Genomic DNA, 18,845 nt, shown 5'->3' with positions numbered 1-18,845 from the left:
GCCACTTACTACCTTTGTGATGAAGGATAAATTTACCTCTTTGAGATCACTGTTCTTCTCTGTAAATTGGGACTAATCTTACAACCTATTTCATAGTGGCCATATGGATTAAATATAGTGTTTGAAGTAGAACATTTAGCAGTTTGGAAAATAGTAATGCTCACTAGATGGTGGCTGCTACTGTTACTGTTATAATCAAATGAAGGTCTTCTTATTATTACTCCTTTTTTTTTTTTTTTTTTGAGATGGAGTTTCGCTCTTTTTGCCCAGGCTGGAGTGCGATGGCATGATCTCAGCTCACCATGACCTCTGCCTCCTGGGTTCCAGTGATTCTCCTGCCTCAGCCTCCTGAGTAGCTGGGATTACAGGCATGTGCCACCACACCCAGCTATTTTTGTATTTTTAGTTAGAGACGGGGTTTCTCCATGTTGGTCAGGCTGGTCTCAAACTCCCAACCTCAGGTGATCCACCTGCCTCAGCCTCCCAAAGTGATGGGATTGCAGGCGTGAGCCACTGTGCCCAGCTCTTACTATTACTCCTAAGAGTACATGGCACATAGTAGATTCAAAAAAATTCTAATTTCATTTCTCTGTCCCCTCTCCTGAAAACAAACTGAAATCTTCTTGAGCTGGGAAGCAGAGAGAGAATGTTGGTGGTCCCTACTCTACACGTGAACTTGACCAGCAGAATTTCATCTTATGAGCAAAAGTGGAGGCATTAGGAGAATAAAGTGTGTGTCTCTGGGCCCCTCCTAGTGACCAGAAGGTGGGGTATTTCCCCGTTTGGCCCTGCTCAGCTTGGCCCTTCGGAGTGTGTTTGGGCAGCCATGTGACCCACTCACCCACTGATGTGATTCTGGCACCAGCTGTCACGGCGGAGGCTGAAACCATGCATATGTCTGGTTGCCTGGGTAGCACCCTGTCTAACAATACTACATTAGACACCATGATCACAGACTGCATTAAGAAACAGCAAAGCCAGTGTGTTCTTTGTAGGCCTGACAGCTCAGATCAAACTGCAGGATCCAAAGGTGTGTCTGCAGCAGAGTAGGCCCTGAACCACAATCACTTTCTCTTCTCTTCACAAGCCTGGCAACAAATTCCACCCACACTGTACTATCCAATATAATTTATACCACAGGATGTCTGGATGGAAGTTTCTTCCTAAGATGATTCTTAATGACACTCCCCCATTCAGAGCTCCTCGGGGCTCCTGGCCGCTGGAAGAATACAATCTGAACTCCTCAGCACCACGTGCAGGCCCTTTCTGACATGACCACCATCTGTCTTTCTGGCTTTATCTCGAACAGTTGTACTCCCACCCTCCACTGCAGTTAGCCCAGGGCGTCACTTACTGTTCTGACCAACCATCTTCTGGCCTCTCACCTTTGTGCTTTGCTATGGCTGTTCCTGCCAGGAGTAACATCTTTCCTGCCACTGCCACTTGTCACAACTCCATCTATCCCCAACCATGATGAATCCCTCTACCTGTCCTTCCCAATCCATTTCAAATACCACATTGTCCTCCAACTCCTTGAGCACCTTCTTTGCTAAGCTATGATCACTCTCCTCCATGATAACAACAGTAGCCATGATCACGAACACATATACAACACACTATTTTAAATGTTTTACATATACTAACTTTTAATTCTCACACCAACCCTCTGAAGGTGCTATAAATATCTTCATTTAAAAATGGAGAGACCGAGGCACAGAGAGGCTAGGTAATTGATCACATCGCTGGTGAGTGACAAAGCTGAGATTTGAACGCAGGCATTTTTGGCTCCTTCTGCCATGTTCCCAGCCATTAGTCTAAACTGCTTTTCTCTCTTTTCTGGGAGTTTTGTGTCTCGTTTTATGGTGTTTAGTATACTGTGCTTAGCAACTATTAGTGAATGATAATCAGCTTCTCATTACCAACTATTATTGTCTATACCCATGCACTGCTTAATGACAGGGACATGGCCAGAGAAATGCTTTGCTGAACAATTTGATCATTGTGTGACCGTCCTAGAGTGTACTAACACAAAGCTAGATGGTATAGTCGGCTACGCACCGAAGCTACATGGCACGGCTTGTTAGTTCTGGGATGCAAACCTGTACAGCATGTGCCTGTACTGAGTACTGTTGGCAATTGTAGCACAGTGGTGTTTGTGTATTTAAACATATCTAAATATAGAAAAGATGTGGTAAAAATATGGCCACATAATCTTATGGGACCACCATTGTATATGCAGTTGTTGTAGACATTGTTAATTTATAGATGGCCTCTTGGACCTCAGCCATGTGGAATTTGACTTAAGGCCCCGGGAGAGCTGCGTCTCTCCCAAACAGGACCGGGAAATGAGTTACAATGTATTCCTCTGAGCTATGTGGTTACCTCTAGGAATGTCTTGTTGAAAATATAGTTTTGCTCAACACAGGTAATATGGTGTACCACTTATAATTAATTTAGTGCCAATATAGAATAGTAAAAAGAACCTGGAATATGCAATGGAAGGTTCTGGTTTGAGCTGACAGTTGTTAGTTATGTGTCTCTAGGAAGACACTAACCTCTCTGAATCTCAGCTATTTTGCCCATAAAATGGGGAAAGCAGTTCTCGCCCCACCTGTCATACAGCATTGATTATCAAATGGGAGAGTGTCTGTGAAAGTGTTTTGTATGCTTTAAATGATCCCAAAATAATGTTTCCAATCTTTTTTTAAGTTTACAAGGCCTTTAACATAGCACACTTCCTTTCAAGCTCACAAGAACCTCAATGTGGAGGGGAGCAGGCAGTGGGCAGAGCTGTGACTCAATCCCAGAGAACCAGAGAATGATTCCCATGACATAATGGTCTCTATTCAGACCTCTATTACACCTACTCACCTCTCAGAATTCACATCAAGCATCATCTCCTCTGAGGCCTTCCTCCCTTCCCCACCCCCACCCACCTGTGCTTCTCTTCTGTTCCTTTCACTAAATATTTATTGAATGAATGGATGAGTGTCCAGAATGGCTTACTAGAGAAAGGTAGTTTTCAGACTTTTAAAATGGCAGTCTATAAGAAATATGTGAAAATAGGCATATGTGTGTGTTTATTCCTATAGACTTTTCAAATAGAAAAGCTTCAGGAAACAATAATTACCCTTACTGCAGAGGATACACCCTGATATTTTCTGCTCTGTTCTGTATCTTTTTTTTTAAAGAAAATAAGAGTTGCGACGAATGTATCATGACCCACAATTTGGAAGATGCTGTTATGGAAGATGCTGGAAGTCAGGATCCTTGTTCTTTGCAGTTGGGCAAGTCACTTGGATTATCTGTGAGGTTTATTCCACTTCCAGCATCCAGTGCTGACTCTAAAGGATGAGGAACACATAAGCATATGGAAACTGGAATATTTACTGCATTTAATATACTTTTAGTTTTTCTTGGCCTATGTGAGGAAGTAGAAATCTAATGAATGCTTAGCTTTTTGGGCGATTACTGTTGGAGAAAGGTTTGATTTTAGTCACACATATGTCATTGAGACTGTAGAGATTTGTAAGGGTGACTCCAAGATTCCATATCGGCCGTGTGCAGTGGCTCACGCCTGTAATCCTAGCACTTTGGGAGGCCGAGGCAGATGGATCACCTGAGGTCAGGAGTTCGAGACCAGCCTGGCCAACATGGCGAAACCCCATCTCTACTAAAAATACAAAAATTAGCCAGGTGTGGCGGTGGGTGCCTGTAATCACAGTTACTCAGGAGGCTGAGGCAAGAGAATCGCTTGAACCTGGGAAGCTGAGGATGTAGTAAGCCAAGATTGTGCCACTGCACTCCAGCCTGGGTGACAAGAGTGAGATGCCATCTCAAGGAAAAAAAAAAGAGATCCCGTATCTAAAGTTCTTGGACCCCCGGATGTGTTTCTCATGCAGGAATTTTGAGAATCTGAAATGAAATGCAATACACATACTGTATATTATATGTCGTCCCTGGCAGAGTCTCAGGCAGCAGCCAGGGATCAAACACATTGATTTTTCTTCAGCAAATATATGAATATCACACTCCATGGGTTAAAGGCCATAGATCAGTGTCTATGGTCACATCAGCTTAGGTCACTAATGAGATAGGAGCACATTTTCAGGTTTCAGAACTTTCAATTCCAGAGAACAGGAAATAACATCTTGTATCCAGGTGTCATGGCTTTCCTTTTCAAAATTTAACGATACCGTTTATCCCATGTATATCCCGTATATAGACCATATATCATAGCTCAGTGCCCAGACATAAAAGGCATCCAGAAAATATTTAACTGAATAATGAGACCAACTATAGCTTATAGAAAACTCCTGTTGTGATTGAACTGCTTTTGGGAAAAGAACCTTCTAGATCCTTTCTGAGGCCCGTTGGTTTGTCCCATTTCTTAGAAGTGAAGTGAATGGAAACCTTATTGTTTCCACTTGCCTCTGTCACAAAGGGGAGAGAGTAGGGAGGCTTGTGGATTTGTGAACATTTTGTTCCGTCTTCCTTCAGCCTTTGCATCTGAGGAGATAAGTGGCAGACCCACTCGTTTTAGAAAAATTTGATTGGATCAATAAAACCTTTATTACCATTGGTTCTAGGTCCAGAAGAGTAGCCAAATTCAAAATGTGTCTTTCTTTCCTTTCTTGTACCAGGAATACCGACTAGATGTGGTAACCAACTCCAGGAATATGCTGATTTTGGGGGCACAGAATGTTTAATTTGTCAGGAGTTGGGGTTCCACAGGCTTGGCTCTGTAGTGAGCTGGGTTCAAATTCTGGCTTTGCAGTCCCTTGGCACATCATGCAAACGCTTTCATTTAAGCCTCATTTCCTCATTTAGCAGATGATAACACAGTAACCTCATTGCATTATCGTGAGGATAAAAGGAGATTATACAGGTAAAGCATGTGTTACAAAACCTTGCTTTTTGTCATCAGTAGCACTGCTAATAGTGATCACATGAACCCTTGTCCTCAGTTTGGTGACTCAGTAGACACACAGCCCAGGGACAAGTAGAGCCTCCCTCCACCCCAGACATTCCCGCTCTTTGATATAGACCATATGAGTCAGAATGGGTTAAGTTATGCTTCAGTAACAAACCCTCAAATCTCAGTACCTTGACACCCCAATATTTTTTTTCTGGATCACACAAAGTTCTCTGTGGACCTGAATGGCTCTCTAGGCAGGTGTCCACTGTGCTTGGCCCTCTAGGCTCTGTTATCCTGTGGCACTCCCATAGCGACCTGCGCTCCCATCATTGTTGCTGCAGGGGAGGAGGAAGCCCAGCAAGTCCCACCTCCCCTCTCAAGTGCCTTCCTCCTGGAAGCAACTCAATCCCTTCCAATCCCATTTTATCAGGCAAAGCAGGTTCCATGTTTCTGCCTTACCCAAAAGCAGTGGGGATGGACAGTCCTGCCCATGCCTGGAAGGAAAGGATAACTAGAAATATTAGCAAGAGCCATGAATGTTGACTCAATAGACATTTGGCCTTTTCTCCCTCTATTTTAAATTGCTGCTACAAATGCAGCTTCAGCCCCAGCACCCTGTCCCATCAGGTGGCTGTCCGCAAGCCCCTGCTGCCAGAGATTCTGGACCTACCCTGGCCACAGATGGGCTTTGGAAATCATTGAGCCAGTTCTGTCTTAGACAAGGCAGAGAAAGCAAGTTGTGGGCACTCGAATCGAGTCGTATCTTCTGGACTGGAGCCCTTACCTCCCTGCAGTCTTCATATCCAGTGATATTGGACAGTGGTGTGGAAATCGTGGGTTCCTCAAGTTGGAGAGCACCCTGGGAACCCCCTTATCTTCCAGGTATGGAAACGAGGCCCAGGTGGTGTGTGCTCTGGTTCCTTGTGCTTTATGGCTTTCACAGGGTACCTGCAGTTCACGATGAGCCCATTGCTGGATCTGCCATCTGTAGTTACTGAGCCTCCTCTGGAGCCTAAGCTGCCCGAGCTCAGTGACTTAGACTGTCTGGTTTTCCGTTCGAATTTTGGTTCCTTCTAATGCCCCAGTCCTTTATTTGCTGGTTCTTCAGAGCTGCCCACTAAGAAGGATCTTCATGATCCTTTTCTCTCCTGTGTTTTTGTTGTTCATTTCCAGTCAGAGGGATAAGAAATGGGACATTTTAACAGCCGTCATTACAGGGAATAAACTTTTACTTTTTTAGAATGAGACCAAGAAATTTCATCTCATTCTCCAACACTCCCTTCTCCCCACTTCCTAGAGTTTTCTGTTGTTGTTTTGATGAGACGCATATACGGTTCCGTCACTTAACGACGGGGATGCTTTCAGAGAAGTGTGTCGCTAGGCGATGTTGTCATTGTGTGAACATCACAGAGTGTATTACACAAACCTAGATGGCACAGCCTACTACTCACCTAGCCTATTGCTCCCAGGCTACAGACTTATACAGCACATTACTATACTGAATACAAAGCAATTGTACCACAATGATACATATTTGTATATCTCAACATATCTAAACATAGAAAAGGTACCACCACCGTTCTATGGTAGGACCACCATCATATATGCAGTCTGTCATTGACTAAAGGGTGATTGTGCTACATGGTTGTATAAGATTTTTGACTAGATGCAGTAAAATATAGTCTATTTTTGTACTTGTTTAGAATCCCAAAAGCTACGAGGTGGCACAGACACTCACTGGAATGGCTCTGAGACTGTTCCTTGCCCCTGAACTCGTGGTCTGTGGCCTCTCAGTCCCTCTGGACTATTTTGGTTGGTTCTAACTTTTGAGACACTGTGCAGCTTGAGGCTTCCAGAGGCTGAGTTTTCAGAGTGTGGACTGGATAAGAATCATCTGGACCATGTGCTAAGAATGCAGACTCCTGAACCAGGCACCCGAGATTCTGATCCAGTGGGTCTGGGCTGGAGCATCCCAGGTGATAGAGAGCAGTGTTTTCTTTTTCTTTTTTGAGATGGAGTCTCATGCTGTCACCAAGGCTGGAGTGCAGGGGCAAGATCTCAGCTAACTGCAACCTCCGCCTCCCGAGTTCAAGCGATTATCCTGCCTCAGCCTCCCAAATAGCTGGGATTACAGGGGCCTGCCACCATGCCCAGCTAATTGTTTTTTTTTTGAAACAGAGTTTTGCTCTTTTTGCCTGGCTGACATGGTACAATGGCACCATCTTGGCTCACTGCAGCCTCCACCTCCCAGGTTCAAGTGATTCTCCTGCCTCAGCCTCCTGAGTAGCTGGGATTACAGGTGCATGCCACCATGCCTGGCTAATTTTGTACTTTTAGTAGAGAGGGGGTTTCACCATCTTGGCCAGGCTGGTCTTGAACTCCTGACCTCAGATGATCTGCCCACCTCAGCCTCCCAAAGTGCTGGGATTACACGCGTGAGCCACCGCGCCCAGCAGAGGGCAGTGTTTTCTAGGGTTCCTTATAAATGCCAAACACTGTCATGCCAGGGTATGGCAGAACTACAAGGGAGGTGTCTTGCCTTCAGCCAGAGCTCTGCTTCGAGCTACTTTATAAATAAGGCTTTAGCCTAAGGTTTGTCTTGCTAATAAAAATAAGTAACATGGAGTAAAATTGTTGGGGCCTACAGAGCTGCTGCTCTTCAAATCCGAGGCTAATGGGTCTCAGCAGAGGCCTCTGTGCCTGTTTTCTACCAGGTACCTTCGACCCAGAAGCAAGGGAGATGTTTTACTGCCCTTCACAGCTTTCATGGCCCTATTTGGACTGTGCCTTGTGAGTGAAACGGCTTTTCTCTTGGACCCTAACAGAGGGCTGTTCAAGGTCAGGGAACTTGAATTTCCACTTTGGCAGTCAGCAGCAGCCCTTACCTGTTCCCCTTCAGTAGACAAGATATTCCCTTGGTGCTTACCTCCTGCAGCTTCCAATGTCTCCATGCTTGACGATTTTTGTCCCCTACGTTGGAAGACACGAGTGTCTTTGGGGCCTCAGATTTGAATCTAAATGAAGGGATAAAGGTGACTGTCTTTGCGTCACTGATACAGTGCTGACACCCAAGGCTGCTGATTATGGTAAAGAATGGGAGGAACAAGGGCAGATGTGTTAAATTGTGTGTAAATGGTATTTTTCCTGTGAAATCTCAATACGTCCCAGAGGACACTGCAGTTTGGGTTTCTGAGCCACTCTCCTCTGATATTTACTCATTGGGAATTTTACTCTTGAGAAATCACTGTGGCAACAGAACCATTTTGCCTCCATGAAGACGATGTCAACTTCTCAAAATCCAGGACGTTTTAAGGCAGAATTCCAACCTCATTACTGCCAGGAATAAAATTCATCCGAGGTGGAAGTATCCTTTTTTAGAACTCAAATCTGTCTCAGAATGCCTTTTCTTTCCCCTTTGTTTTTGAAGCCAATTACTTTTTTTTTTTTTTAGGAAAAAAAAATTGTGCAAATGCACAAAACTCTCTTTTCCCCCCTTTCATTTATTTGAAATTGAACTTAACAAAGTCAGTTCCGAGCAAGCACTATATATGAGTAATGCTTTTTGTCCATAAAAGAGCATTGACTCCAGTGGAATGGGAGTGCTGATTCTCGCTCCGCTTTGTGTGAGCGTCCATAATGACAAAGTACTCATGTCAGAGTGTATAATGAAACTATAAATTGTTTTCATGAATGCTCTGAATTTGGTCTTTTACGGGGCAAATTCAAAAGGTATTTAGTGCCACATTTCACATATGTGAATAATACCAGACGGTGCAATATATCCAATAAAAAGTGAAGAGTCCTATTCGGGCCCACGCTGGCCAGTATGGTGGGTCAGGCTTAGGTGAGGGTGGTTCATGGTGCAGGAGAGTGAGCAGGAGGAAGGATGGAGAAATCTTGTCACTCTGAGGCAAGGGTTCCAACTGAGTGTATTCAACTGCTTTGGGAGAATTCAAAATGTGGCTAAAATACTTCGCTCTTAAGATTAGTCTCTAGATCAGGAGAGTGCCTCCATTTGAATCATAGGAAAAGTTAAACACATCAGGAGCCTGTTAGTGGACAAATTTGCCAGTGAGAAAATACCTGCTAGGTTTGGTGGGCAGGTGCAATCTATGGCAGTAATTTATGGTTCAATTATTTTTAATAATTTTGGGGAGCATTTTTTTTTTCCGATAAAAACCATATGGTCCAGGCATGGTGGCTTATGCCTGTAATCCCAGTACTTTGTGAGGCCGAGGTGGACAGATCACCTGAGGTCAGGAATTTGAGACCAGCTTGGCCAACAGAGCCTGGCCGTCTCTACTAAAAGTACAAAAATTAGTTGGGCATGGCGGTTCGCGTCTGTAATCCCAGCTACTTGGAAGACTGAGGAGGGAGAATCGCTTGAACCTGGGAGGTGGAGGTTGCAGTGAGCCGAGATCACACCACTGCACTCCAGCCTGGATGACAGAGCAAGACTCCATTTCAAAAAACAAACAAAAAACCATATGGATTTACTCTGGAAACAGAAAATGCAGAAAAGCATCCAGAAAAATTTTAAAACCTGGGTAAATAATTTTACTACCAAGAAATTATTGTTAGCAACATTTTAATAAAATTTTTATTGAATATCTTAGTAAGATTTTACATAATCTTATTTGGGTATTTAAGTCCTTTTTAAACAAAATTGGGGTCCAGCTGTCTACCTGTTGATACGTTTATGCAACTTTTTAAAACGTTCTGCTTTCTAATTTATTTGTCCAAGGTTTAGGTTCTGTCATGAGGGCGCTGCATGTTGGCACTGTAGAAGCCTTTACGTACTTATGTCATTAGCTGAAAAATGTCTCTCTGGACATGTAAGCTCTAAAAATGAGAATGGCAAAAACTCCCCGGAGGGTGTGTGAAGCACAGAGTGTGTTAAATGGAGGCCGGTGAATATTTTTGACCCGTTACCTGGATTTGTTTGCTTTGCAGTACCTGGTGTGTAAGAGGAAGTTGGAGAGTAAGAAGGAAGCCCTGCTGATCCTCTCCAAGGAGCTGGACACCTGTCAGCAGGAGAGGGACCAGTACAAACTCATGGCCAATCAGCTCCGGGAGCGCCACCAGTCACTGAAGAAGAAGTACCGAGAGCTGATCGTAGGTGTTAGGCTGCCCTATTCAGAGACCTTCCTGTCCCCCAAATTACAATATAAAGAGATTTTCACATGCTGTTTCTTTAGAAAATGGTTAAATACAAACAGTTGAAAGTGGAAAAGTTTAAAAGTGAAAGTCACCACCCTATTTCCTTTACAACTCAGTCCCACTCATGAGTTAATCTCTCTCTCTCGTGTGTGTGTGTTTGTGTGTGTATGTGCTTCTTGCTCTGCCATCTGTGAATATATATGTGTGTGTTTGCAGTAGGCTCCCTCCTGATCCAAGGGAGACATGTTTCAAGACCCCCAGTGGATGCCTGAAACCACAGATGGTACGAAACCCTATATATACTGTTGTTTAATCTGATAGCAAACCAGCTGCTAAGAGACTAGCAAGTGGGCCACATAGACATCGTGGATACCCTGGATAAAGAGGCGATTCACATCCTGGGTGGGTTGGAGGGAAATGGTGCAAGATTTCATCACACGACTCAGAACAGCATACAATTTAAAATTTATAAATTATTTATTTTTGAAATTTTCTATTTAACATGTTTGGACCACGGTTGACTTCAGGTACCTGAAACTGAGGATAAGTAGGGACTACTATATGTGTGGCTGTTTGCTTGTTAATTTAATTATATGGAGTTTTTCAAAAAGAGGATTCGTAAGTCTGCAGTAATACAGAGGCCACTAGCTACAGCTAGCTGCTTAATTTTAAATTAATTAGAATTCAGTAAAATAAGAGACTCCATTCTACCGTCTCAATGTCATATTTCATGGGCTCAGGTGACTGATGGCTACTGTACTGGGCAGTGTGGCTAGAGAACACTGCCATCACTGCAGAGAGCTCTATTAGGCCAAATGCAGTGACACACCTGTAATCCCAACTACTTTGAGAGGCTGAGACGAGAGGATTGCTCGAGCCCAGGAGTTTGAGACCAAGCTGAGCAATAAAGAACCCCTCTCAAAAAAAATTAAAAAGTTCATGGAGAAATAAAATAAGTTCCAGATTTATTTTAAAAAAAATAATCAAACATGCTATTTTCCCTCAGCACTTTATTTCGGACATGTTTCTAGGTATACAGATCCAACTCATCCAGATTTGAATCATCCAGATTTCCAGGCATGCAGATTTAACTTAATCTTTTAATAGCTCCATGGTAATCCACAGTATGGACATATCCATAATTTTTGTAACCTTTCTTGTATCCTGGACTTTTGTTTTTCTCTAGGTTTTTATATGGCAAAACTTTTAAGATGCAAATGATACTGAAATGGAGAACGCCAATTGTATAATACTAGTTTTCATTCTTGCTGCTTTTGAGGCAGTCTCTTTTTTAAGTGAGACACCGTTACTGACATTTAACTATCTGTGCTGACATTATTAAACTGCCCTGGAGTAGAAATAGAATAGAATAGATTCCTCAGGTTAAAATCATGTTGACTTATGTGTGGGCTGCATCAGATATAACAGTGCTCATTTAGTGAGCATTTGCTTATTCACCTGAGATATTTGTATTCCCAGATGTGGCACAAATGGGAGAGCAACTGAATCTTTTTTTTTTTTTTTTTTTTTTAAGACAGAGTCTCCCTCTGTTGCCCAGGCTGGAGTGCAGTGGTATGAGTGCTCACTGCAACCTCTGCCTCCTGGGTTCAAGTGATTCTCCTGCCTCAGTCTCCCTAGTAGCTGGGATTACAGGCACCTGCCATCATGCCTGGCTAATTTTTGTATTTTTTTTTGTGGAGATGGATTTCAGCATGTTGGCCCAGCTAGTCTCAAACTCCTGACCTCAGGTGATCTGCCCGCCTCAGCTTCCCAAATTATAGAGATTACAGGTGTGAACCACCACACCTGGCCTGAATCCTTTTAAGGCAAAAAACAAACAAACAAACAAAAAAACCTAATAGGACTAGAAATTCTCGATGTCCTCTTAACTTTGAGCAAATACTGTCCTTCCCAACACTGATTGTTCTGCCCATAGAGAAATCTCTCTCTCTCTCTTCTCTCTCTCTCTCTCTCTCTTTCTGTGTGTGTATCTATCTGTGTGTATGTGTGTCCCCATCACTGTTCCTTTGGTTCTAACTATTTAAAAGAGGAACTCAAACCAAATGAAATATTATTTCAGCTTAGGCTCTGATCAAAAACAGTTTTGACAAATCCAGTTTTTTATTCACATAATTTTAGAAAATATATAGATTTGGTCCTAATGGGAACTGATTCCCTAGAGGTTTTTCCAAAATAACTCTGGTTCAGTTTGTAGTTAATTATTTTTAAGTATATTTGAGCTTGCTTCAGTACATTACTGGCTGCAGGGTGGAGAGGGTGGGGAGAGTCTACATTTAAGTTGATAATTTAGTCAATTTCTTGTTTCTAAGTACATCTATTTTTTAAAAAAGAGTAAAATGTAGCATTTATTTCTTTGTAGGATGGCGATCCATCACTTCCTCCTGAAAAAAGGAAACAGGTAAGACTTATTTCTGATCTCGGATTGTTTTATTGATACCTTGCAACGATTGGGAGGATCAGGGAACCTCAAAATGTAGAGAATTTCCTTTAATTTCCTGGAATTCTTTCTGTTATTGGGAGGAGTGGGTAAAGGTTTCAACTGCAAAGAGAAATTGGGAGTGGAGTGAAGGAAACTCAGTGAAGTCTGGATGGAGGAGGTACAGCAGTTGACTGCATTCCCTTTCTTGTTGGAATTGTGATGGGAAATAGAGTTGAGGGCACATGGTCACAGCACTTGAGCTACCTGCCGTTCAGTGAGCATATGCTATGGGCATATACCATTTGGTGAGTGCCTGCTGTTCAGTGGGTACATATTGCTCAGTGGATACATACTGTTGAGTGGGTGAGTGCATACCATTCTGTGACTGTATACTGTTCTATGGGTGCATACCATTTGGTGGGTGCATACTGTTTTGTGGGTACATACCATTCTGTGGATGCACACTGTTCAGTGGGCACATACCATTCAGTGGGTGCATACCATTTTGTGGGTACATACCATTCTATGGGTGCATACCATTTGGAAGGTGCATGCTTTTTATGGGTGCATATTGTTCAGTGGGTACATACCATTCTGCAGGTGCATACTGTTAAGTGGGTGCATATAGTTCAGTAGGTGCATAGAATTCAGTTGGTGCCTGCTGTTCAGTGGGTGTATACCGTTTGGTGGGTGCATATTGTTCAGTGAGTGCATACCGTTCTGTGGGTGCATACCGTTCTGTGGATGCATATGGCTCAGTAGGTACATACCATTCAGTGGGTACATGTTGTTCTGTGGGTGCATGCTGTTCAGTGCATGCATATGGCTCAGTAGGTGCATACCATTCATTCAGTAGGTACGTGTCATTCTGTGGGTGCCTGCTGTTCTGTGGGTACATGCTGTTCTGTGGGTGCATACCATTTGGTGGATGCATACTGTTCAGCAGGTGATACCATTTGGTGGGTAAATACCATTCTGTGGGGACATAATGTTTTGTGGGTGTCACATTCTGTAGATACATAACATTTGGTGGGAGCATGCCATTCTGTGGGCACATACTATTCTGTTTAACAGGTTTTGCCGCTTCACATTCTTAAAAGCTATCTTCCGTCACAATTCACATGCCTTTGCTTTCTTTTCTCCTGCATGGTGGCCAACACTGTTTATTGTCTAAACCAATGGTTTTAGATGCACATTTTTATCATCAAATCCTTATGTGGATCTGCCTCTTGACTCTCTGTTCTGTTCCTTTGAGCTTCCTGAAAAGTCCTGTGGTTCTACCACATTATTCTTATTGTTTTGCTTTATAATACTTTGAATATCTTCTTGAACTAATCTCCTTCACTTTGCTCTTCCTTTTCAGAAGTTTCTTATTTGTTACTTTTCTCAGATAAAACCTAGAAACATTTGATCAAGTTCTCCTCTGATCTCTCCCACACAAATCCTGTTGGTATTTTGATTGGGGTTTTGTTAAATTTATAGATTAATTTGGTGTCTCTCTCATAGATAGATATGTTCTGTGGCTTTATAATTTTAAAAATTTACATTGACTAAGGAGAATCTGATGAATTCCAGTAAGTCTGTTAAGCTGCATTCTTACAGCTCTAAAAATACAAGTTCAACGCCCTAAACATTGGCTTTGTAGCATTTACAATGACGTTAAGTTTCTGTCCGTTTAGGATTGAGACTGTGGTGGTGGGAGCTTGGGCTCTGCAGCCTTTCTGCCTGGGTTGGAACCACTGAGTCACTCTCTCTTATACATGTATTTATGAGAGAGAGAGTGAGAGAGCAAGCTATTTTCATATATACCTTTGTTAGAACTTTCCTTAACTTTATAGTTTTCTGTACCGACATGCCCTAAATGAAGGCTTTTTATGGACTTGAAGGGAGTCCAGATGATGGTGATGTTAATGCTATGTGTTTCCCGTTATAGGGAAGCCTCTGTGCCTGAGCAGGACTTTGAAATGGGTGGATGCAGAGAGCGACCCAGGAGTGATTTCCTCTCTTCCCAGCTGTAATGGCTAACCCAGCATCCTGCTTCTGTTCATTGATGGTGTACCAGAACCACATGTAAATTCCTTGATTCCTTGGGGCCATTACCTTGAGATTTTTTTGTACTGGTGAACAGTATACCCAACACACACACATTTATCCTCAGAGAGCAACTCAGTCCTATGGTTACCCATTCATTCATTCTTTCATTCGGTGTGCTTACTTATACACTCCCTTCCTATCTTACAGGATTATTTTATAATGCTCCAGGTTTGATCTAAAGTCACATTTTTCTGTGGTGCACATTCATGTTTTTTTCTAAATAAAATGTAGAAATTTATCTTTAATGTTTAAAAATTGGAGTTCTTAATTCTGAATTGCCAGGTGTTTTGGGTTTTGTGGTTTCAGTGGTTATAAGCAGCACTTTTGCTGCTATTTTAGAGTTTGTTAGTATTCATGAAGGAGTTTTAAGGGAATTCACATTCTACAACTTTATAATAAAAAATTTATGTCATCTGAGGAGAGTCTGATGAATCCCAGTAAGTCTGTTAAGCTGCATTCTTACAGCTCTAAAAATACAAGTTCAACGCCCTAAACATTGGCTTTGTAGCTTTTCATAAGGCATTAAGTTTCTGTCCCTTTAGGATTGAGTGTAGTGGTGGGAGCTTAGGCTCTGCAGCCTTCCTGTCTGGGTTGGAACCAGTGACTGCTGCATGAGATGGATGCTTCAGAGTGCAAGTGACAGCAATTCTAAACTGCTTGAACAATAAATGAATTAATTACCTTACATAGCCAGATCAGAGGTAATGTGGGCTTTAGGTACTTGATGGTCTGTGGCTTCATGAAGTTGTCATGTACTCGTTCTCTCCAGTGTGCCAAATTCAGCAAGTAAAAATACAGGGCACCCAGGTACATTTGAATTTCAGATAGGAATGTAGAAAATTGTATTCTTTTAAAATACGAAAGTATGTTCCATGTGATCTGGGGGATAAGCTTATACTAAAGTATTATTCGTTGTTTATCTAAAATTCAAATTTAACTGGACATTCTGCATTTTACCTGACAACTCCACCATTTTGCCAACTTTAGCACATCAACTTCCTCTTACATTTAGTATCAGCTTCTTTCTGTGGCTGGTTCCCCCCAGGAGAGGCAGAAAATGCAGCCATGGAAAATACATTCTCCTCTCCAGTCTGGCTGGGCTGGTGTAAGACTTGCTCCCATTCCTGGTCTAATAACATGCACCGGGGGCCTCTATACACTCATTGGCTTTGATTCATCACTTGGGATGGAAGGGCTGTTAGGAGTAAACAATGATGCCCACTAAACTAATTGAGAGGCCTTAGGAAGGCTCCTTTGAGTGTCTCGAGTCTCAACTTTCTCATCCATAAAATGGGGATAAATATGGCACCCACCGCATGGTGCAGCTGTCAGGATCAAATGAGACAATGCAAGTAGAGCCCTCAGCACAGTGCCTGGCGCAAGGTGAGCATCCATCAGTGTTTCTCACCTGCTGCTCCTCATTGTCATCTCGTTTTTAAACAACTGTATGTTAGTAGGTTGATTCTGTCCAGCACAGCTCTTGGCTGTCAACAGGACACACTGCCTCTGTTGGGACCCTTTTAGTTGCAGTTGGTGCTCAAAGTAGCTTGCTCCATAGAGGAGGTTCCAGCTCATAGATTATGGGAAGAGTCGGTTGAGCAGCCCCCATGGGCAACAGAAGTGCAGCTGAGCCCCAGGAATAGCCATAGCAGGGCCCAGAAGCCCAGGCCTCTCCTCAGCTTTCATCTCCTTTTCTGCACGTGCATCCTCAGAAGCAGAAGCGTGGCTGCCAACTGCAGCTGGGATGGAGCCCCCACACTAGAAAAAGGCCACTCCCGAGTTCCACGGGAGAACTCCCAGAGGCCAGGCTTGTGCCAGGGGCCTGTTTCAGGGTCAGATGGGCATGGTCAGGCATCCTGCAGATGAAAGGCAGCTCCTCCCACCACCATGTAGAGGGGTGCTGGGTAGACAGTCTCACAGCCATCTGTCTTACACACCTTCTTAAAACAGTCGCAGGAGGACAGATCATAGCAATCACAGCCGACAATATTGGTGCTCACTCTTACCAAGTGCCAGCTGCTGTGCTGGACATTTTGCTGTGGATGTTCTCATTTAACTCTCAGACAGCCATATGCAGTAGGTACTATTATTGTTATTGCCATCTGATAAAGGAGAAAATTAAATCATATAGAGCTCAAGGAAACTACCCAAGGAAATAACACAACTAAGTGGTGATGGAGCCAGAGCTTTGAACCTCTGCAGTCCACTCAGAGTTCATGCTGGTAACTACCATGACTCAGTGGTCACCCATGGGTGTTGTTGGAAACAGGTTTTTAATGCTGGGAAAATCCACACCGAGACAATGGATCACTCAGCAAGGCTAGTTTACTTCCTGCAAGAAGGGTGCAACTCGCTGGCAGTCTTGCTACAAGAACACACCTGAACAAGGGAGATGGGGACATTTTAATTTTCACAACCTGATGCAATCGCCCTACTGCTGTGTCCAGTTTCCACTGGCCAGAATGAGACCTCACATTCCATGCTTGACCTGATTAGCTGAAAACTTGGAAATGTCCTGAATAGATAAGGGGGGAAGAAGACGAGGAAGAAGACAAGGAAGAAGAGGAGGCTAGGCAGGAGAGGGCCAGGAGGGTTTCCAAATAAGGATTGGCACACACCAGGGTCTGGAGCTTGCCCAGTTCTGTTCAGACATTCCGGAGTGAGTCAAGGTAGCTGAAATAGAGAATATATATATATATGTTTATGCTAATAGCAGATAATAGCCATAGAGCAAGAGATTGTAACTTCTTTTAATGTAGTCAAAGATATGAACTTTGAAGAAGAACTTTCCTATCTCTCACAGGTATTCATTTGTAATTTAGACAGGTGGGGCACAGGGGTGAAAAAAGGCAAACCCAGATCCCTGAGCTTGGAACTTGGATTGCAGTGAAAGTGACCGCCCCTTCATCTTACCCAGGATCGTTTCCACTGACACCTCTTATCCTGGGATCATTTCTATTAGTGCCTCCTTTCACCCCACAAGGCGTCTTGGTTTGGACAGTCAACAATATAGTTAGCGTATAGGGATGCTATGAACAGACAACACACAAAATAATTATAATATATAGGTTGTTAAATGGTAATCAGTGCTAAGGAGAGAAACATATAGTCCAAAATTAGGGAGGGAATTCTGACTTAGTAATGGGCAAAACAGTGGGGGAAATGGCTCTAGGATTTTAAAAAAGAAGACTCTTGCCCATTTAACATATTTTACTTTTTTATTTACCGTTAATTTAAGCATGTGATTGGTTTTAGGGTTGGTGGTAAGATGTCCTCTTCATAGTTCAGCATGGGGCGGAAAATGCAGCATTAAATTTTTAGCGGTGGTTGTCATGAAACTTTCCATTTAGCCAGAAGCAGAAAGCTTTGGTGTACATGGGCAAGTATGGGAAAGGAGAGGCACAATTAGTTTCTAAACCGTGTCACCAGCAGGATGGGGATCGAGGCACACACCCTGACTTGGGGTCTCCTGTGTTTTGCTAAATATCTATGCCAAAGGCAGCACAGAGGGGGAAGTATTTACCCCTCCAGCTGTAAAGCAAACACACCTTGTATAAGCAGAAGGCACTGGAACAAGAACCAGCTGCCGAGTTAACAGATGTGACGTGGAGGTCGTGAGATGTATGTAAAGGAAAAGGAGAAGATGCCACAATGAGCATATTGTTGCCTATTGGCCTTGAAGCTGTGACCTTGATTTCTTGACCCAGAAGGTTGAATTTCTGTGATCTGACCTTACTGGTCTCTTCTGTTTGTTTCTTGACTCAGAGGGAAAGATTGTAATGATCACCCCTTGTCGGATTTTCTCCTTGTTTCAGTTCCATTTCTCTGGCCCAGTGGTTCTTAAACTCTTGTGATGTGAATCAGAGATACCTTTGAGAATCTGTTGAAACTCATGGGTCTTTGCTCTAAAACAGGATGCATGTGCGCAAAAAAATTTGCATTCATCACAGACCTGCAGCCAATCTACAGATCCTTGGTGTTCCATGCACCACATTTAAGACTCACTGCTCTAAATGTATTGATGGTTCTTCTCAACTATAGATAGAAAACAATACCGCATTCTTAGTCTTTGAAACACTATGTACTTTACAGAGACCGTGTATATATGCATGCCTGCATGTAATCTCCTAACATTCTTCTGAGGTCACACAGGGAGGTATGTCTTTCATAAAGTCACAAGGCAGCATCAGTTAGCAATAAATAAAAAGAGAGCTTAGATTCTGGCATTTAATT

At 43.0% G+C, this 18,845-nt stretch overlaps 1 protein-coding gene across 1 annotated transcript in view; it reads left to right on the top strand.

Annotated features, from left to right (window-relative positions):
• The window catches only part of CCDC149 (coiled-coil domain containing 149), a 112,922-nt gene that overhangs the window by 26,510 nt on the left and 67,567 nt on the right, over positions 1-18,845 (top strand). The window contains 2 exon segments of the mRNA XM_021668216.2: positions 9,872-10,033; positions 12,459-12,497. Of these exon segments, the coding sequence (XP_021523891.2) occupies positions 9,872-10,033; positions 12,459-12,497 (201 nt within the window).

Source organism: Aotus nancymaae, unplaced genomic scaffold (assembly GCF_030222135.1).
Source record: "Aotus nancymaae isolate 86718 unplaced genomic scaffold, 86718_ANA_hifiasm-v0.15.2.pri h1tg000006l, whole genome shotgun sequence".
Taxonomy (NCBI): domain Eukaryota; kingdom Metazoa; phylum Chordata; class Mammalia; order Primates; family Aotidae; genus Aotus; species Aotus nancymaae.
Note: the sequence above shows the minus strand (reverse complement) of the source record. Positions and strands in the feature narration are given on the sequence as shown.